Source organism: Strigops habroptila, chromosome 3 (assembly GCF_004027225.2).
Source record: "Strigops habroptila isolate Jane chromosome 3, bStrHab1.2.pri, whole genome shotgun sequence".
Classification (NCBI taxonomy): domain Eukaryota; kingdom Metazoa; phylum Chordata; class Aves; order Psittaciformes; family Psittacidae; genus Strigops; species Strigops habroptila.
In genome coordinates this window covers 64,968,278-64,984,415 of record NC_044279.2, presented here as the reverse complement: position 1 = coordinate 64,984,415, position 16,138 = coordinate 64,968,278, and the positions used below count along the sequence as shown (strand labels likewise).

At 40.9% G+C, this 16,138-nt stretch overlaps 1 protein-coding gene across 8 annotated transcripts in view; it reads left to right on the top strand.

Annotated features, from left to right (window-relative positions):
- Nucleotides 1–16,138, top strand: part of CACNA1C (calcium voltage-gated channel subunit alpha1 C) — a 440,223-nt gene that overhangs the window by 360,397 nt on the left and 63,688 nt on the right. For all 8 annotated transcript variants that reach the window (XM_030480605.1, XM_030480603.1, XM_030480597.1 and 5 more), the window contains 3 exons: nucleotides 388–589; nucleotides 1,051–1,209; nucleotides 3,944–4,054. In XM_030480605.1, coding sequence (XP_030336465.1) covers nucleotides 388–589; nucleotides 1,051–1,209; nucleotides 3,944–4,054 — 472 coding nt within the window. The remainder of the gene's footprint in view (nucleotides 1–387; nucleotides 590–1,050; nucleotides 1,210–3,943; nucleotides 4,055–16,138) is intronic.

Genomic DNA, 16,138 nt, shown 5'->3' with positions numbered 1-16,138 from the left:
TACCAGGTGGGCTGACCCTGACCTGTCACAGGGTGACACCAACAGCAATGTTAACAAATGTTAAAAGTGCTGAGATCCCCTTTTCTCGCAAAACTGAGCTGCCAACAACACAGACTCTCCTGTGTTCTGTTAACTGAAGGGCATGCTTCTGTTTTAAATTGTAATTGTTCAACTACAGAAAGATTTCACCCCTAAACAGGTTCAAATGTGTAAAGTTAGTAAGAGCCATGTCTTCTCTTTTGCAAGAGTTTACACTCTGCACAGCTGTGAGTGAATTAATTTTGATACAAGTAAAAGAAAGTCACGAAGTTAAACTTTATAACATCACCTATAAGGCCTCAAGGCAGTTGCAGATTTTCTCTGCATTGGGCTCCTGTTTGCTTTCAGGTTGCTGTATAGGTCCATTGATTCCCACATGGAGGATGTGGGACCCATCTATAATCACAGGGTTGAGATCTCCATCTTCTTTATTATCTACATCATCATCATTGCTTTCTTCATGATGAACATCTTCGTTGGTTTCGTCATCGTCACATTTCAGGAACAAGGAGAACAAGAGTACAAGAACTGTGAGCTGGACAAAAACCAGGTAATCTACAACACCTTGTCACCACCAAAGATAGAAAATACATTCAGAATAAGCATTTAAGAGATAAATACATACAGAGAGGAACATGTGAAGACTGCTAACAAGGTAAAACAGTCAGCTGGCTTCACTGCCGTTTTTCAGGAGTGACGTAAAAGAAAAAGTCTTGCTGAAAGATTGGTTCAAAGAACAACATTTGCTTAAAAATATGTGCTATTCCATTTGGTTCACTTAGATTAGATGAGCATGACTAATTGACATTGTCTGGCCAAAGTAAATGTGTATGTAACTCTTCAATGGGTAGAATAAGCACATTTGGATTGTGACCTGAAAGAAGTGCTTATACCAAGCATTTTCATTTCAGTAAAAAACTTGAAACGCATTGTATTTTTATTATGTTTGGAGGTAGCTGACCAACCCTGTATTTTGTTTTTATTTTTAAACCTACCCTGCCTCTTTCACAGCGCCAGTGTGTAGAATATGCCCTGAAAGCCCGGCCCCTGCGGAGATACATCCCTAAAAACCAGTACCAGTACAAAGTTTGGTATGTGGTCAACTCCACCTATTTTGAATACCTGATGTTCGTTCTGATCCTGCTGAACACCATCTGCCTGGCCATGCAAGTAAGTAAGCAGCATAAAACTCTACAGGTGATGAATTGTAAGACTTTGTCAGGGAAAATGTTGAAATGGCCAAGGTTGAGACCCACTCTCACTTTCACCCAGTGTATTGAGGGAGGACAGGGACGTGATAGAAAGCATTGTACCACATTCATTCCTGATGACATTTAGTTAAAATGAGGAATCTGCCTCTTATTCTCTTCTTGCTAATATCTGACACTTTAAACAATTCTGTTTTAACTCCTTAAAAACAAATAAGAAAAAGAACCTAACAGTTACGTTACAGACCAATTCAGTGGCCACTCTAATAACAAGCAACTTTTCAATTCTGACTTGTCTTCTATAAAATGCAGCAATAAGCCTGGAATTGCCACTCACCTGAGAGCTGAATTTTAAATCTGGGACTTTACTGTCTTAAAAAGCAAATATTTTGGCAAACAAGACAATCAAGGAAGCTGGGGCTGGAGGGTAGGAAGACCCTAGTATCTCCTTTAATCTGTGTTAAGAACCATAGAAACTGTTTAGAAAGAACCTCTAGGGGCCCTATTGTCCATCCCATCACCTAAAGGCAGTATCAGCTCCACCTAAAGCATTTCTTGATAGGTGTTTGCCTAAATTTTTTTCACTACTGATGCTACTGATTGCCTTACTATCCACTATGCTGTGCATTCATTTTCCTTACTGTGCAAAGGTTTTCCAAAGATCAAACATGAATCCACCAAAGAAACATTTGCAGCTGGATCTACAAGAATAGCAAATAGAGGTAGTAGATTACCATGTGCAGGTAGAACATTTGTACATTTTTCCAAGTCTGTATTTTCCTGGCTTGTTCCTTCCAGTCTGTCTTCTGCACAAGGCCTTTCTCACCTCCCTTTCATTTTCAGTCAGTCCCAGGCTCCACCTGCTAAGCATACTTTCTTCTCACCCTGTCAGTCTCTTCCCTGGTCCATGGACCAAATAGTCCAGATCCTGACCCCTCAAACAGTCCTCTTCACTACATAGATTCAGTTGAAGTTGCCCCTACATGGATCTCCTTTCCGGTCTCTCTCTGCCCTTTCATAGAATCACAGAATGGTTTGGATTAGAAGGGTCCTTAAAGATCATCTTTCTATTTGGTTGTCTGTTACACTTTGTTCCCTTTTCTAGTTTGTATCTCTCTGTGCACTCCAACACCAACTTCCCTTTTGACCTTTGCATCCCACCATTACATTTTCTACTGGATCAATGCCCATCTGCTGCACTCCCAGCCTCCCCTCAAAACTAGCCTCAGTTTCTTATCACTCACTAACAGTCGAAGTCTACATTCACAGTCAATTTTCATATTATTTTCTCTCACTGTCTCCAGTCCTATCTCACCAGATTTCTTGACCTCCCTACCTTTTCTTTATCTGGTCTTGTTCTTTCCCATCCCCAGTGAAAAGGCTTCCTCTGCTGTCCTGCCTAAGGTACCAAAAGAGGAGTGAGGCAGCATGAGCACGAGAAAGTGCTCTGCTCTCAGCTGAAGTATCTACTGCCCTGCTGTCATGAAGCAATAGAGAGGGACTATTATCTTCACCCTGAAGCATGCTCAGTTGCTGTGACAGTGGTACACACCTAGGGCAGGTAAAGCTAGAAGCCGTGAGATGTTTGTGAGCCTACAGGGAGGACAGCAGCTCTGGAGATTCTAGGGAGTCTGTATCCATCTTGAGAAAAGTACATTTTTCCAAAGGCTTATACTGTGGCAAGATTTGAGTCAAACTTTGTAACATACAGCAAACACAAAAGCCACGTTCCAGTGAAATTCCAAGTTTTTAAGCAGAGTCCCTTAAGTACTAGAGTCTTTCAAGGAGAATGTTACAAGAAATTTTAAAAACACCTCAACAATATATTTTTCCCTGGACTGGCTTTCAGCTGCAGCTGAATTGTTTTAACTGAAACTCCTTTAAATAAATCGCTCTGAGCCAATGTAGAATATGAAAATTCATCCCAGCGGGTTAAAGTTTATCAAAGTTAAGCAATTACCAATAGGGCCTTGTAATACGAACTGGAAGATGACCTTAGACTAAGGCAGTGCAATCAGTTTCAAGTATAATGATCTGGAAATAGGGAAATCAAGAGTGAGGTGGCAACATTTGCAGAAGACACTACTTGAATTAATCAATAGCAGATGGAGAGTAACTTCATAAGACCTTAATAAAGTTAAGTGAATGGGCAGCATGATTGCAAATTTAATTCAGAGTTGACAAATGCAAGATAATGCATATTGGAAAGATATGATTTGAACTGCTCGTGTACTTTGCAGAATCCTGAATTAAGTGTAATTAGTTGGGGAATGGCTTGGTATCATTATGAACAGCTCAGTGAAACCTCTGTTTACTGTGCAGTACCAATCAAACAAGAAAGTAATCCAAGTGTTAGGGAATGGTGAGATAACATACTCAATTGGAGACTGCCTTGTACCATTATGCAAATTTATAACGAGCCCTCAACTGGAGTTAGAAGTGTGATTTTGGTAGCCACCACTCAAAAAGATTTTTGTAAAAAGAGGAGGAGGCAGATGGCAAAATGGCTAGAGGTATGGAAATGCGTATGTGTAAAGGGAGATGGGAATTCTAAATTGAAAAGATGGAGCATGTTGTGGTTTTCTTTAGAGAACCTCAACACAAAGGGAGATCAGGAGAGGCCCTGTGGGTTCCTAACTAACTAAACAAACTCATATTTTCATTCCTCACGCTGGTGCCGGGATGCTATTTTTCAGCACTACGGTCAGAGCTGCATGTTCAAGGAAGCCATGAATATCCTCAACATGCTCTTCACTGGCCTCTTCACTGTTGAGATGGTCCTGAAATTAATCGCCTTCAAACCCAAGGTAGGTACTATAGGGGTAGAGTTTCCTGGCCTCTGTGTGTGTGTGCATGTGTGCGGGGCAGCTGTGAGGAGAAGGAGGAGGTGAAACTTTCTGATCTATTACCCCACCAGTAACTGAGCTGGACAGTTGCTCTCTGGATTGGAGTCTCACATATATTTAATAAATTTTTCACTGGAGAGGAGACACACTAAAACAAATAAAAATAATTAAAGGCAACACCTGCTAAGAGAGGAGATTCCTAGTTCTCTGTTTCCATTAAGTTATAGCAGTGACACTATGTTAAGGCCATAACATGTTTTCCATTCTCAATGTCATTCTAATGCTCTCTCTGACTTTCCTTAAATAAATTATAAATAGCATCCCATGATTAGTCTTCTGGCCCAAGTGAAGTTAATCAAGCATGACTCATTTTGAGTTATGAGCTTTGGAAAAAAATGTTGCATCTGGGAGGGCTACATCTCAATGATAGTTTTAGTGCTTTAGTTTTGAATATAAAATTTCACTGATAATATTCAGTACCCTACCAGTTTCTGTGCGAAAGTATTGTCCATTGGGTCATGGCATTTTGCTAGTAGAGCTGCACCATGGAGTATGATTATAATCTACAACCTCTTCTGACTAATTTGGCACAGCTGCTGCAGGACAAGGACAAAGATTCTGACCTCACATAATTTAAGATTACGCAAGTCTTTCTTCTTTGAGGTTTAAGCTCAGAGTTGGGTCATAAGGAGCAGAATCTAGATACTTAAATACCGATATCTCATGCCATTTCATATCTTCAATGATACCTTGACACATGGGGTTGTATCTTGAAGGATACCGTGATCCACTAGGATTGACAAATACTGTCTGAAGCATCAGTTATGACACTGGTAAAGATGAGAACAATCATGTCTCTGACAGTCATGCTTGTCCTTCATGTTAAACATTTAGGGGATCACTGAAGTTAAGAGATCCTCCCACCTCTAACCTAACTTCTTCCTCATCCTCACCTCAGAAATTTTGCTGTCCAATTCAACTGAATTTGGTCTTACTTTTTCTATTAAATCTGTGCTGACTTTACTTCTACCCAGCCTACCCCACTTTCTAGCACTTCTTCTTAGAAGAGTCACAGTTTTTGTGGGTTTTTTTCCTGAAACCAATATCACTATCCTATCTCAGATGTAGTTCTCTTGAAAGATAAAAGCATCTTGTGCAGTCCTGGTGAAGGTCTGATTTATTTATTTTGTGTGTGTGTGTGTGTGAAATCTCAAACATTGTCTTGGGAAATTTAGAAATACTATCATCTGTTTCAGAAGGGATTGTAATTTTCAGGAGGGACCTTTCACTTCTGAGATGTTGCCTTGTCTACTAGCAAGCAAATCTTCTGGCACTTGGCAAAAATATTACCTGCGCATTATGTACCCAGAAATGTATCTCACAGGCTTTGTAAAGTTCTTCTGATTTCATAGTTCTACTTCACAGCAGATTCTTAACTTTGAGAAAGATGAGGTTCTCAGCAGAATCTGTTCTGAGCATTTAGGGAAAACGTTCTACCAGTTCTCATATTGAGCTCTGTACATATCAAGGAACACTTTACTTGACATGGTTGCCACTAACAAGTAAAGAATTGTCATTGATGATATTGAAGGTCCTTTCTACTTCCTCTGTCTTACTTTCCTACGTCTCATCTCCGTTTCAATTTTTGCTGCACAACCAAGTACTAAACAAAATCAACAGAGGTAAAACATGTATCCTCTAGATAGCAAAACATTGGAACGTGTTGCCTAAAGACATTGTGGAATTTCTGTAGTTTGAGGGTTTAAGATTAAGTTAGGGGAACCTCTCATTAAAAACAGTTGAGGAATGTGTGATCTGCCTTGAAACAGTGGAATGGACTAGACTAGACTATCTCATGAGGTCCCTCTCAGCCCAGTTTTCCATAATCCTGTAATTTCCAACTAAATCCCCAGCTACTACACTATAGTAAAATTGAGAATATAAAAGAAGTTTTCCTGGTGACCAGAGTAGTAGAGTCTTAATAAAGTCTTCTCAACTAAGGATCAGACAGCAATCTCAGGCTGGGTCCTGCCCATCCTGAAAGAATAGCCAATGAAAAGAATAAATCTGTTTCAAATTCTAGTTTGGCACATATGCCAAAAATAGTACTAACTCTCAAGCTCTATTTTAATTAAATACCTTCAAGAAAATAAACAAAATTTTTTAAAAATGGAACCACAGGATTTACAGGAAATTAAAACAGGAATGAATTCATGAAAACAACTAATACAGCAAAAAGACTTGCCTACAGCTATATTGACACTGGATTATGTTGAGTACCAGTTCAGCGACTCCAGTTTGAACATCAAAATTCCTTGTGTAATTTGCCATTGTCTGCTCAGCTCAAGGATTTGGCCTGCAGCCTTCATTCCCTGCTCCATATTGACTCAACCTGCTCTCCAAAGAAGGAAACCCCCTATTCCAGATAACCACTTGGACAGATGTGGAGCAACGCTGAGTGGCACAATCTGCTTCTCTTTAGGTTGCACATTGGGATTGGAGCTGAACTTGCCTCGAGTATGTTCTGATGTGGGAGTCTTCCAGCATGGAAGAAGTTGTTACCCTCAGCCCTCTGTTTGGTGAGACCTATCAGTTAAGATATAAAAGCAAACTACATTTGTAGATGGTAGTTCTTCCCAGGAATACCAGCTGGAAAAGTCCAAAAGGATTGAATTGTCACCTGGATGAACATGTCTACAGCACAGCCATCATCCTCTCCCCTATAGCCAATGAAGTCCCTCAGATAAAGAAATGAGATACTAAGTGACAATAGTGTTTCCCAAAGATGAAATGGCAAGATTAAATGCTCATGAGATCTCTGCTGAAGACAAGATTTGTCTGCCATTTCCTGAGCAATAAACCACAAACCAGCCTTTGTTTAAGCTCTTTGTCTCACTTTTAATTTGTGCCCAAACATCACTCTTTTCCATCTGAAGAGTGCCCTCAAATGAGGAAGCTGTAAGATTTATGACTGACAACAAGAAAGCAGGAAACCTGGTTAGCTGAAGGTAGTGTGTCCTCAGCAACAAGCCCCAGGAGAATGTGGCAGAACAGAACTGAGCATAGAACTGAAACTGGCAAAATTCTCTCTGTTTTCTCCAACTTTGTGGTGCTTAACCCAAGAGTGGGTGCTGCAGCTAACCTTCAACTACAGCAGGCAATGCAGTAACTGAGTTGTAACTCTGGAGCAGCTGCCGCAGAGCTCTCCCTTGCACAGCCACTTCCTAAAAGGCACCTTGGAATGAATGGTCTGCAGCAGCAACAGAGGATCATGGTTTTCTCCATCTGTGCAAGGTAGAACAAACTGCTGTTTATTCATACCTTTACCAGAGAGAATTGCTAAGGTAACTGGGACAGGTCCCTGAGGCACTCAGAGCTGCCATCACTCAAGCTTCTTATGGAAGTCACCACAGGGATGTGCCCATGCAGAACAGCTTTTTGAGGAGCCTCATATGCAGAGTTCCTTCTGCAGGCAGTGGTATGGCAATTGCTATTTTATGAAGTAATATAATGTACTACAGCGCTACTTGTGTATTACATGCACAACAACAAAAAAGGTGGCAGTCTCTGAAAAGATTTTCTTACTGTATCCAGTTTTTGCTCCCATTCTGTGAGGACACACGTCCTTCTTATTTGCTACTCTTGATAGTAAAGGTGAAAAAAACCCCACACGGTCAGTTGCACAGACATTGAGTAGGATCACATGTGCCTGACTGCAAAGAATCAGCATGGGTAATCCAGCCCTCCATCTACTGTTAAGAACAAGGATTTACTTATTGAAAGGCCAGCTGTAGGAATAGGGAGCCAAGTCTGAGTCAGAGCCCATCTCCTAACACTTACAGAAAGTATGTGAAGGGGGTAGAAAGACAAGGGCTTTCCTAACTAAACATACTGTCACTGTTGAGGTTGGTTACTCTAGTCAGGAAGTCCCTTTGATACCTGTCCCTTTTATTGGCCATCTTCTGTGAACTGTGTTTTGGTTTGTTTAGTCTCCAGGAAGGCTAGAGAGAAGAGGGGTGCTTTAGCTGGAGCAGCTGCTGCTGGTATGGATAGTGAATTCCAGGCAGGGACAAGGCCAGCCTCTGAGATCCCCTGTGTTTCTGTGTGGCACATTTTTTGGAGGAGAGGATCAGTTATCCCAATCTTTTTTGCAGGATAAATCTAAGCACTGTGTAAGACAGCTCATCTGTGTCTGATGCAGTCTTAACAGGAGTGTGTGCTAACAATAAGCAAGAGAGATTTGGGGTGATTAGTGCTGCTGATAAAGAAAACCTCCACTACATGCCCTGCATCTCCTTACACAGTATTAATGTGCCGCTCTGAAGCAAAACTCCCAAATGGACCTGAGTGTTTGTCTTGGCTGATGCTCATAAACTGATTTAAGACCAGTTACTTCAAAGAGACAGGCAGTCTAAAAGTAATGCTGTTGAGCCAAGGCCTTTTGCTGCTTTGTTTTTATAATTTTATAAATTCTCCAGCCAGTCTGGTGAGCTATTTTCCGGTTCCTGCATAGAGCAAGCTGCTGCTGCTTCATGCTCTTCCCAGAGAAAACTACTAAAGGGAATGAGAAGTGCTGTGCTGTCTAGAGTGCTCACAGTTACCACTGTCTGAGCTTCTTAAAGAAGAAATCTCCACAAGCACCAGTTCATGAAGGACCAGCTGCTCTGTAAAACCTGCCTCAGGTTTATCTTTTCAACTCAAAGACAGCAACTTAAAATTCCTATTCATATGAAGCTGTGCCATCTGTCAACGCACATGCTAAAATGGGGATAGATATTCTTCCAGGAATTTCAGAGCTTTCCAGCTCCATGGAATGGGCTGTTTTACTGATGGACCACATCTACTTTTTCTTTCAGGAAACATTTCATCTATCTATTAGCTTGGGCAGGACTAGTAGTCCAAGAACTATGAATTTTCTACCACTGTCCCTGTCATCTCAAACCAGGGAAGATATGTCAGTAGAACTGCTCCCATGCATAAAGTAAAGCACATGTTCATATATTTTGTCAAATTCAGATCTGCAATCTTGGGGAAATCTGTGGAAAGGCAATCTTGGGGATTTCCTCTGTGGAATTATGGCTATCACAGAGTCTACAGATCACAAGTCTATTCCATTTACCAGACACTGTCAGCACCTTTCTTCCCTGAGTGTTTATGGATGCTACTTGAAAAGCAGACTGTAATGCCATCTGTCCTGCCTCAGATAGTTAGCTCAGTCCCTCATTTATCACTGCTACTTTACTCTGTATTCTTGCCATTCTTTAATGTCATTTTCATGTAGCAGAGTTCAGACTTCTGTGCACTGTTTCAAACAAGTTTCATATTCAGCACAAGGCAAATAATTCCGTGTGATCCCAGGAAGAGCTATGACCCTCTGAGTAGTAGAAGTCATGAATGTCACCTATGGTTATTTCTTAGTCTCTATTTACTGATGGAGCCACATGTCCTCAGTGTTTCTTTCTCCCCTGATGCATCTGCCCTTCTTTATTCCTCTTTAAGTTCCACTCAGCATTTATCATGTATTTGATGCACTGATATCTCTTCTCAAACCTGAAAAATTACTTATCTGGTTTTGTTCCCTTTTTACTACTTCATTTGTCATATGTTTACTCCTATAAACAGATCTTTGAGCAGTCTCTCCTAAAGTTACACTGGCTGCTTCATACTACTTGCATTCTTCTTCTTCTTCACCATTACCATAATCTGTCATTCCTTGGTCAGGCTAGAGGCTTCAGCATTTTCACAAACAGCTGAAATTTATATCAGATCTATTCCCTTGCGCCATAGAAACAATGTTGGCTTATTTGGAAATCTAATGCTTTTGTACTTCTTCATTCTAGTGCCTTTAGAAATATCTGTATAGCTTAGGATGCTTCCCTGACATCATTCATCACAGTGTTTTGTTTCTCCAGCTTATGCAGAGAAAGCAAAGTGAAGACTTTTGCACCCACACAAAAATGTCAGAAAACTGATTATAATTGAATTGTCTTTTGTTCAGCGTGGAAAAACATTTCAGGTCCATTCAACAGGCATAAAGAATCACAGTTTAAAATCACATGGTCTGGGGTGAAGTATGGTGGCCTAAATTAGTAGTTTAGTTTGTGTAAATGTGTAAGGTATTGGTGCAGGCAGCTGCCCCCCTCTCTGGGAGTTTGGCAACACAATTCTGGTTGTCAAATGGCTCTTACTTTGCAGATTTCTCTGCTTTGGAGGTTCTAGACCTAAGTGATCATCTAATTTTTTCCTCCCCTCAGCTTCAGCACTATACTTTCTGTTTTGGAGAGGCAGCTGAGCCATCTACGGTGCAATAGGAAGGGCAGTCTCCAGCCACCACCCTGCCTTTGGTTGGAACAAGTGCTTTAAAAAGCAAAAAAAAGAAGTGAGAGAGCTAATATGTTTCAGGATCTGTGGGTGGGGAAAAAATATACCTCATTCAGCAAAAAGGAAGAGTGAGCTATGCTTGATGTTGGGTGAAAAATAGTGAACTTGGAGAGAACTAGGAATAGTCAGGTAAGAGAGTGTGTGAACTGAAGAAAGTGAGAGACCTAAACGAACAGGAGGGACCATGTCCTGGGAGGGGGAAGAGAGAGAAACGAAACCTGGAGGAGAGGAAAAGCCATACGCAAATAATGGAGAATGGGAACGGACAGAATATCCTTAAATGCATGGGAAGGAAAGGAAACAGAAAAAAGAAAAAAAAAAAAATGAAGACCCCAAAAGAGAAAAATATTAATAAAATAGAGAAAGAAGTGATTACACAAAAAATGTTGCAAGGAAAAGTAAAACAGAAACAGGGCTAAAAAGCAAAGTAAACATGGAAAGGGATTTTTAGAAAATTGAAAACTGAAATAAAACCCATAGCTTTTAAGCCAAAGAGCATCTTTTTGTGCTTCTACCTTCTATTGAAGTTCTCTGGCAGACATCCCAAGTCACCATGTTCAAACACATCAGTATCTCAGCCACAGAGCCTCTCATTAGAATAATTTGCAATAAAAGTTGTGTGCAATGTATTTACCTACTTCTGTGGACGAAGCTCAGCCCCATTGCAAAATGCACCAGCATGTTACCCCAGAAATTCTCTCCTTTTTCATCGCAATTTTATTTTCTGAGTGAAGTCTGAATGTATTATGTATTTCTCTGCATCTTCTGTACAGCCAGTAGCCCAGCCAGAATTAATCTCAGCTGCTCCAACAAACCCAGCAGCCATATGATCAGAAATCTCTGACATCTCTGTAGTTCACGACCAGACACTGCATTATATGTGTGCAGTCAGTCTGAGGCTCTCAGGCAATTGCTGAATCAGGCTCAAGAGTTTTGGAAATACAGAAGAAAAGGGAAAACATCTTAACCCCTCATTAATCACTCATCTTCTTTCTCTTTACTGTGATTATCTGCCAGAAGTTTCACACATTTTGCATAGCATACATATCATGTGGAGATTTGACCATAAGGTCTTTCATGTCCACAGGTCTGAGAGGAAGAATGAGCCTCTTTTCTAAGCCCTTTCTGCAAAAGTAAATACTAAAAACTGTGTGTAAGAGCAGCATATTTAGGTGACTTTGATGTGAAGAAATACTTGAGATAATTATTCTGGACATGAATGGTCAGATCATCCCAGTCCTTTATATCTATCAGTGGATTGGCACAGAGAGTCATCAAGTAGACTTGCTTATGAGTGCTGCTTGCCTGACAGAATTTCTATCTGCCTCATATGTCCATGAGGAAGAAGAGAAAAGAGGGGCTAAGAAAGTAATTAAGCCTCTTGCAGCGCAGCATGGGCCACAGCACTCTCAGCAGCTCGGCATTAAAACTTTCTCACAGAACATGGAAGGGCATCCAGCTAGCCAAGGACCAAATCAGCTGCTTTTGTTATTCTAGGCCTTAAATTGAAACTACTCAGGAGTCTGTGCTGCCAACATGTTACAAGGCAGTGACATTAAAACAAAGAGGAACCACATCCTGATGTTTTAGAGTGCTGGCCCATCAGGTTAAACGGTACACCTGATGTAACTGTAGAGCCTCGAACAACAAATCTTCCAGTTAATATAGAAAGAGAATTTGCAACAGAATGCTCAGGAGTGAGGTTGATTTAGCACCAGTTTCCATAAATGAGGAGTTAGCAAGGAAGTAACTGCCTTCTCTGTCATGTGGAAGTACAGGGAATCCTCTTTGATACTTCTAGATTTCACCAAGTTCCTCACCAGGGAGGTGTGTGGGAGGAGAAGTCTGGCTATTCCCGACACTTTGAAGGAGAAGAAAGTAGTGCCAGACTAAAGTTTTTCTATTGTGCATATGCTTATATTCTGAGATGGCATAGGCGTGACTCCACCTAAACAAGTCATGCAGTGTGAAAAACATTTGGTAGGTGAATGTAACAGAAGCAACTAGACAGATGATGAGAAATGGAATTTCACAGTAAATCCTAGCTCATACCTCTAGTTGAATCTGGGTCAGGAAACATCAAAGTCTTCCTTCTGAGCACTGGTCGACATCCTGTATGAAGTATACTGGTCTCTTTCCCATTTCCTTGTGGAAAACGTGTGTTGCAGAAAGGCATGAGCAGATCTTGATTGGTTTCTTTGTTGGTGCCCCCAGAGAAGAGGCCAAGAGTGAAATGAGTATACAGAACAAACTTCCCTCTTCGTTCAAAAAAAACTTGTCCCTTCATGTTGTGATTGAAGCAATTGGTGAGGGACAAAAAGGCTGTTTGATCTCCTGCTTCCCGTGTTACATTTGTTGCTTAAATGCAGGATGTTCTCCTCCCTGGAGGACGAGGCCAGCAATTTTCTGCACACAAATAGATCCTCTAATTACTATATAGAACGTGTGAAATTTCTAACACTGATCAGCCAGAGCTATGCAATCCTCTAGCTTTCTGGAGGATCAGTGGAGAATTCAGTAGGCAGAAAAAGCTGTTAAAGAAGCTGTATAAGAGCTTCAATGAGAGAGGACCTTCTCCTTCACAGCAAGCATACCCAGAGAATTTGCATATTGCTGCAACATTGTGACAGATTTATTTTCAGTCTGGCACTTGGGGGTTTTAATGTCATTATAAATGATCAAAAATAATGATACGACTGCACAATGCAACAGTGTGGGAAGTACCGTATTAGTTATTACACTTAATTATTTAACACAGGAAATTATTCACACAGTGTTAAAAGCCCAGTGGGATGGTGAACTGGGGTCTCATTCAGAACAGCATCGACAGCGTCAGCAGCAGCAGGTAAAGGGAACAGTTCCAGGGAAAAGTGACTTGTTCTCACTCTCAAAAGAAAAATCCCAACCCTCTATCACCTCATGTGAGGTTGTTTTAAAGGGTCAAGAGTTCTCACAGATGTGAATCTTCTCTTCATGTAAGAGTGATACCAGGTAGCAGACTATGATACAGCCCCTGTTAAGAATTGTTCGTCATGTTAGGAACTTACATTTCCTCTGCCAGATGATCACCTGGCTGAGATCTAAGAGAGTTGATTTCTCCTCTCTATCATGCATCTGGCTTTTGTAGGACCTTGGAAACTTTACTTTTCTACATTTCTGCTTTGCTGCATGTAAAATGAGAGTAACCGTTCTTTTTGGAAAGTTGTGGTTGATGGATTACATGAAAGTAAGCATTATTTTATTAACTACTCATATAAAATCAAGCCTTTTCTGAAAATGGAGATAACTTAGAAAAAAAAAAATGTATCAAGAAACCTACTGCTCATACCTACCAGCCTGTTTCTAGGAGATTGTGCCTTTCTCCCAGTGAGTATCCACTACCCATGCATCAACCATGTTAGAGTAGTCCATAGCCTTTTCCCATGGTGCATACAGAGACAGGGAAGTTGTTTCAAGTCCAGCCCCATATTCAGAATGCTGCTTCAACCATTACTTGCTACGGGGTCATCTGCCCACAACAGTAAGTGGCTCTTCATTCTGAAATATGTGTCACTTCTTTTGAGTTTTCTTCTTTTGAGTCATTCTTCCCTGGGCTGGATGTCAGTCTAACTTCAGAAGATAGACTATTTTAAACAGCTAACCCCATCCTTTTTCATAGGACTGTTTCATGTTGCTGGTTTGGTTTATTGCCTTCAAGAGTTATCTGTTGGCTCTCATCAAGACCTGCTTTTTCTAGACCTTGCAAAGTCTTTGAGCATTTACAGCTTCTTCCTAATGGAATTTGACAGCAAAATTCTCATGGAATGTATTTTATGATAAGTGATCTGTTCAGACATAACAAGCTATCACATTCACTTTTCAGTCTTTCTGGTAAGACTGGTGTTGATTTTGTTTCTCTTTGCTGAGAACAAGTTTGGTTTCTGACTGCAGGGTAGTAATTGTTGAATGATGGCAATGTAATTACTGTTCATGAGCAAAAGGGCCCAACTCCTCACAGGGTATCACTGTGCCATGACATACCTGTAGGAAAGTCAGGAATGTTTATCTTACGTTTCTAGGTCAACAGCAGAATTTAAAGACAGCTTTCTGTTACTCTGCTTCCATTTTCAAGCATTTATATCAAGGAGGCCATAGGAATTCTGAGAAATTACTCACCCTCACTTCAGAGGCAGCTTTGAAGAAATTACTCACCCTCCCTTTAAAGGCAACTTCAAATCCAGTCAAAAAATGACATCAGGGTCAGCTAGTTGAATCATCCAGTTTCAGCATGTTTTACTGTTATCATTTCCACAGGCCTTCTCAACATGTTGTCTTGAAATACAATCTTTGCAACCTCTAAGAGATGTTTCCATGATAAATGCTTCCATACTGTCTTTGCCATGCTTCTTTCCCAGTCTTTGGAAAACCTGGGACCATAACATTGCACTTCAAGCCTTCCACATGGCTCAGTACTTGTGTGCTATTAACCACTTTACAGTAAATGAAATATGGAGAGATGTAAGACAACTGTGCCACCATGTAGGTGGTCATGGAAGAGCTCATGGGACCATCTAGAAATTACAATTCTGGTGGAATGGACTGAGTTGCAGTGAACTTTCAGTTCACAGAACAGGTATGACAAAGACTTTTCTAGGCATGTCCCCCCTGACGTTGCCAATTAGCAGTAATTATGGAGAGCATTAAAAAAAGGGTATGTTGTGACAGAAGAGACTATATCGTTCCAGCCTCTGTAAACTTTTAAGTTTGTCAAATGGTGGCTTGGGGATCTTGGTTCAGGCAATGGAGTTTTCTCCTTTTTTTCTGTGTTTGGAGATATTTGTCCACTAGAAGCACAGGTGAGACCCGTAGTTTGCTTTTGGATCTACAGGCTCTCAAAAAATAATCAGAAGGTGGTCACTTTTAACCAGTAACAAGGTACCCCACCTTTATAATAGTGACCTAGAAATAAACGTTCCAGATCACAGAGCCATTCAAGTCCCCCAGTTCCTTTGTTTCTGTCAAGCAGTGTCCAGTGTTTCCTGGCAAGTCCTTAGACCCCAAGGGATACCTGTCTGCTTTCACTAGCATCCCCTAGTGAGAGAGAGCGTGAGAGTGAGAGAGGATAAAGGAAAACATCAAAGTTATTAAGCAGCTGTCTTGGTCTACAGCTTGGTCTTGTCTTCTTATGGAATAAGCAGATCAAGGCAGGAGGCTGCTTCAGAACTGACCAAACCTTGGAATAGTCTGGGGAGCTGAAAAGCATCTATCCTCACTCCCTGTCTGTGGAAAGACTTGATGGAGCTCAGAGGACCTTGTCAATTCCCTGAGCAGTGACTCATTACAGTGACTGGTAGGTGAACTGCAGGGAGTCTATGTCTCAGAATTAATCCATCAATGGATGAGAGCTGATAGATAGTATGTAAATAGATGCTGTTTTCCTGCAGCCTGTCAGGAGCTCCAAGCAGCTGCATCCTCCACTTTATTCCTTCTCTACTAGGTTCTGCTAATTTCCCTGATTGCTGTTATGGCTAAATGGTATCTTGGCATAACAGAATTTGCATCTGACACAAATCTCCGTTTGATGTAAGGAGCTATTGTAGCTTTGTAAGATAGTTCAGGATACATGTGAATCACTCAAATCTGCTGTGAGAAGGTATGCCAAGAGCCACAGCACTGTGTAAATGT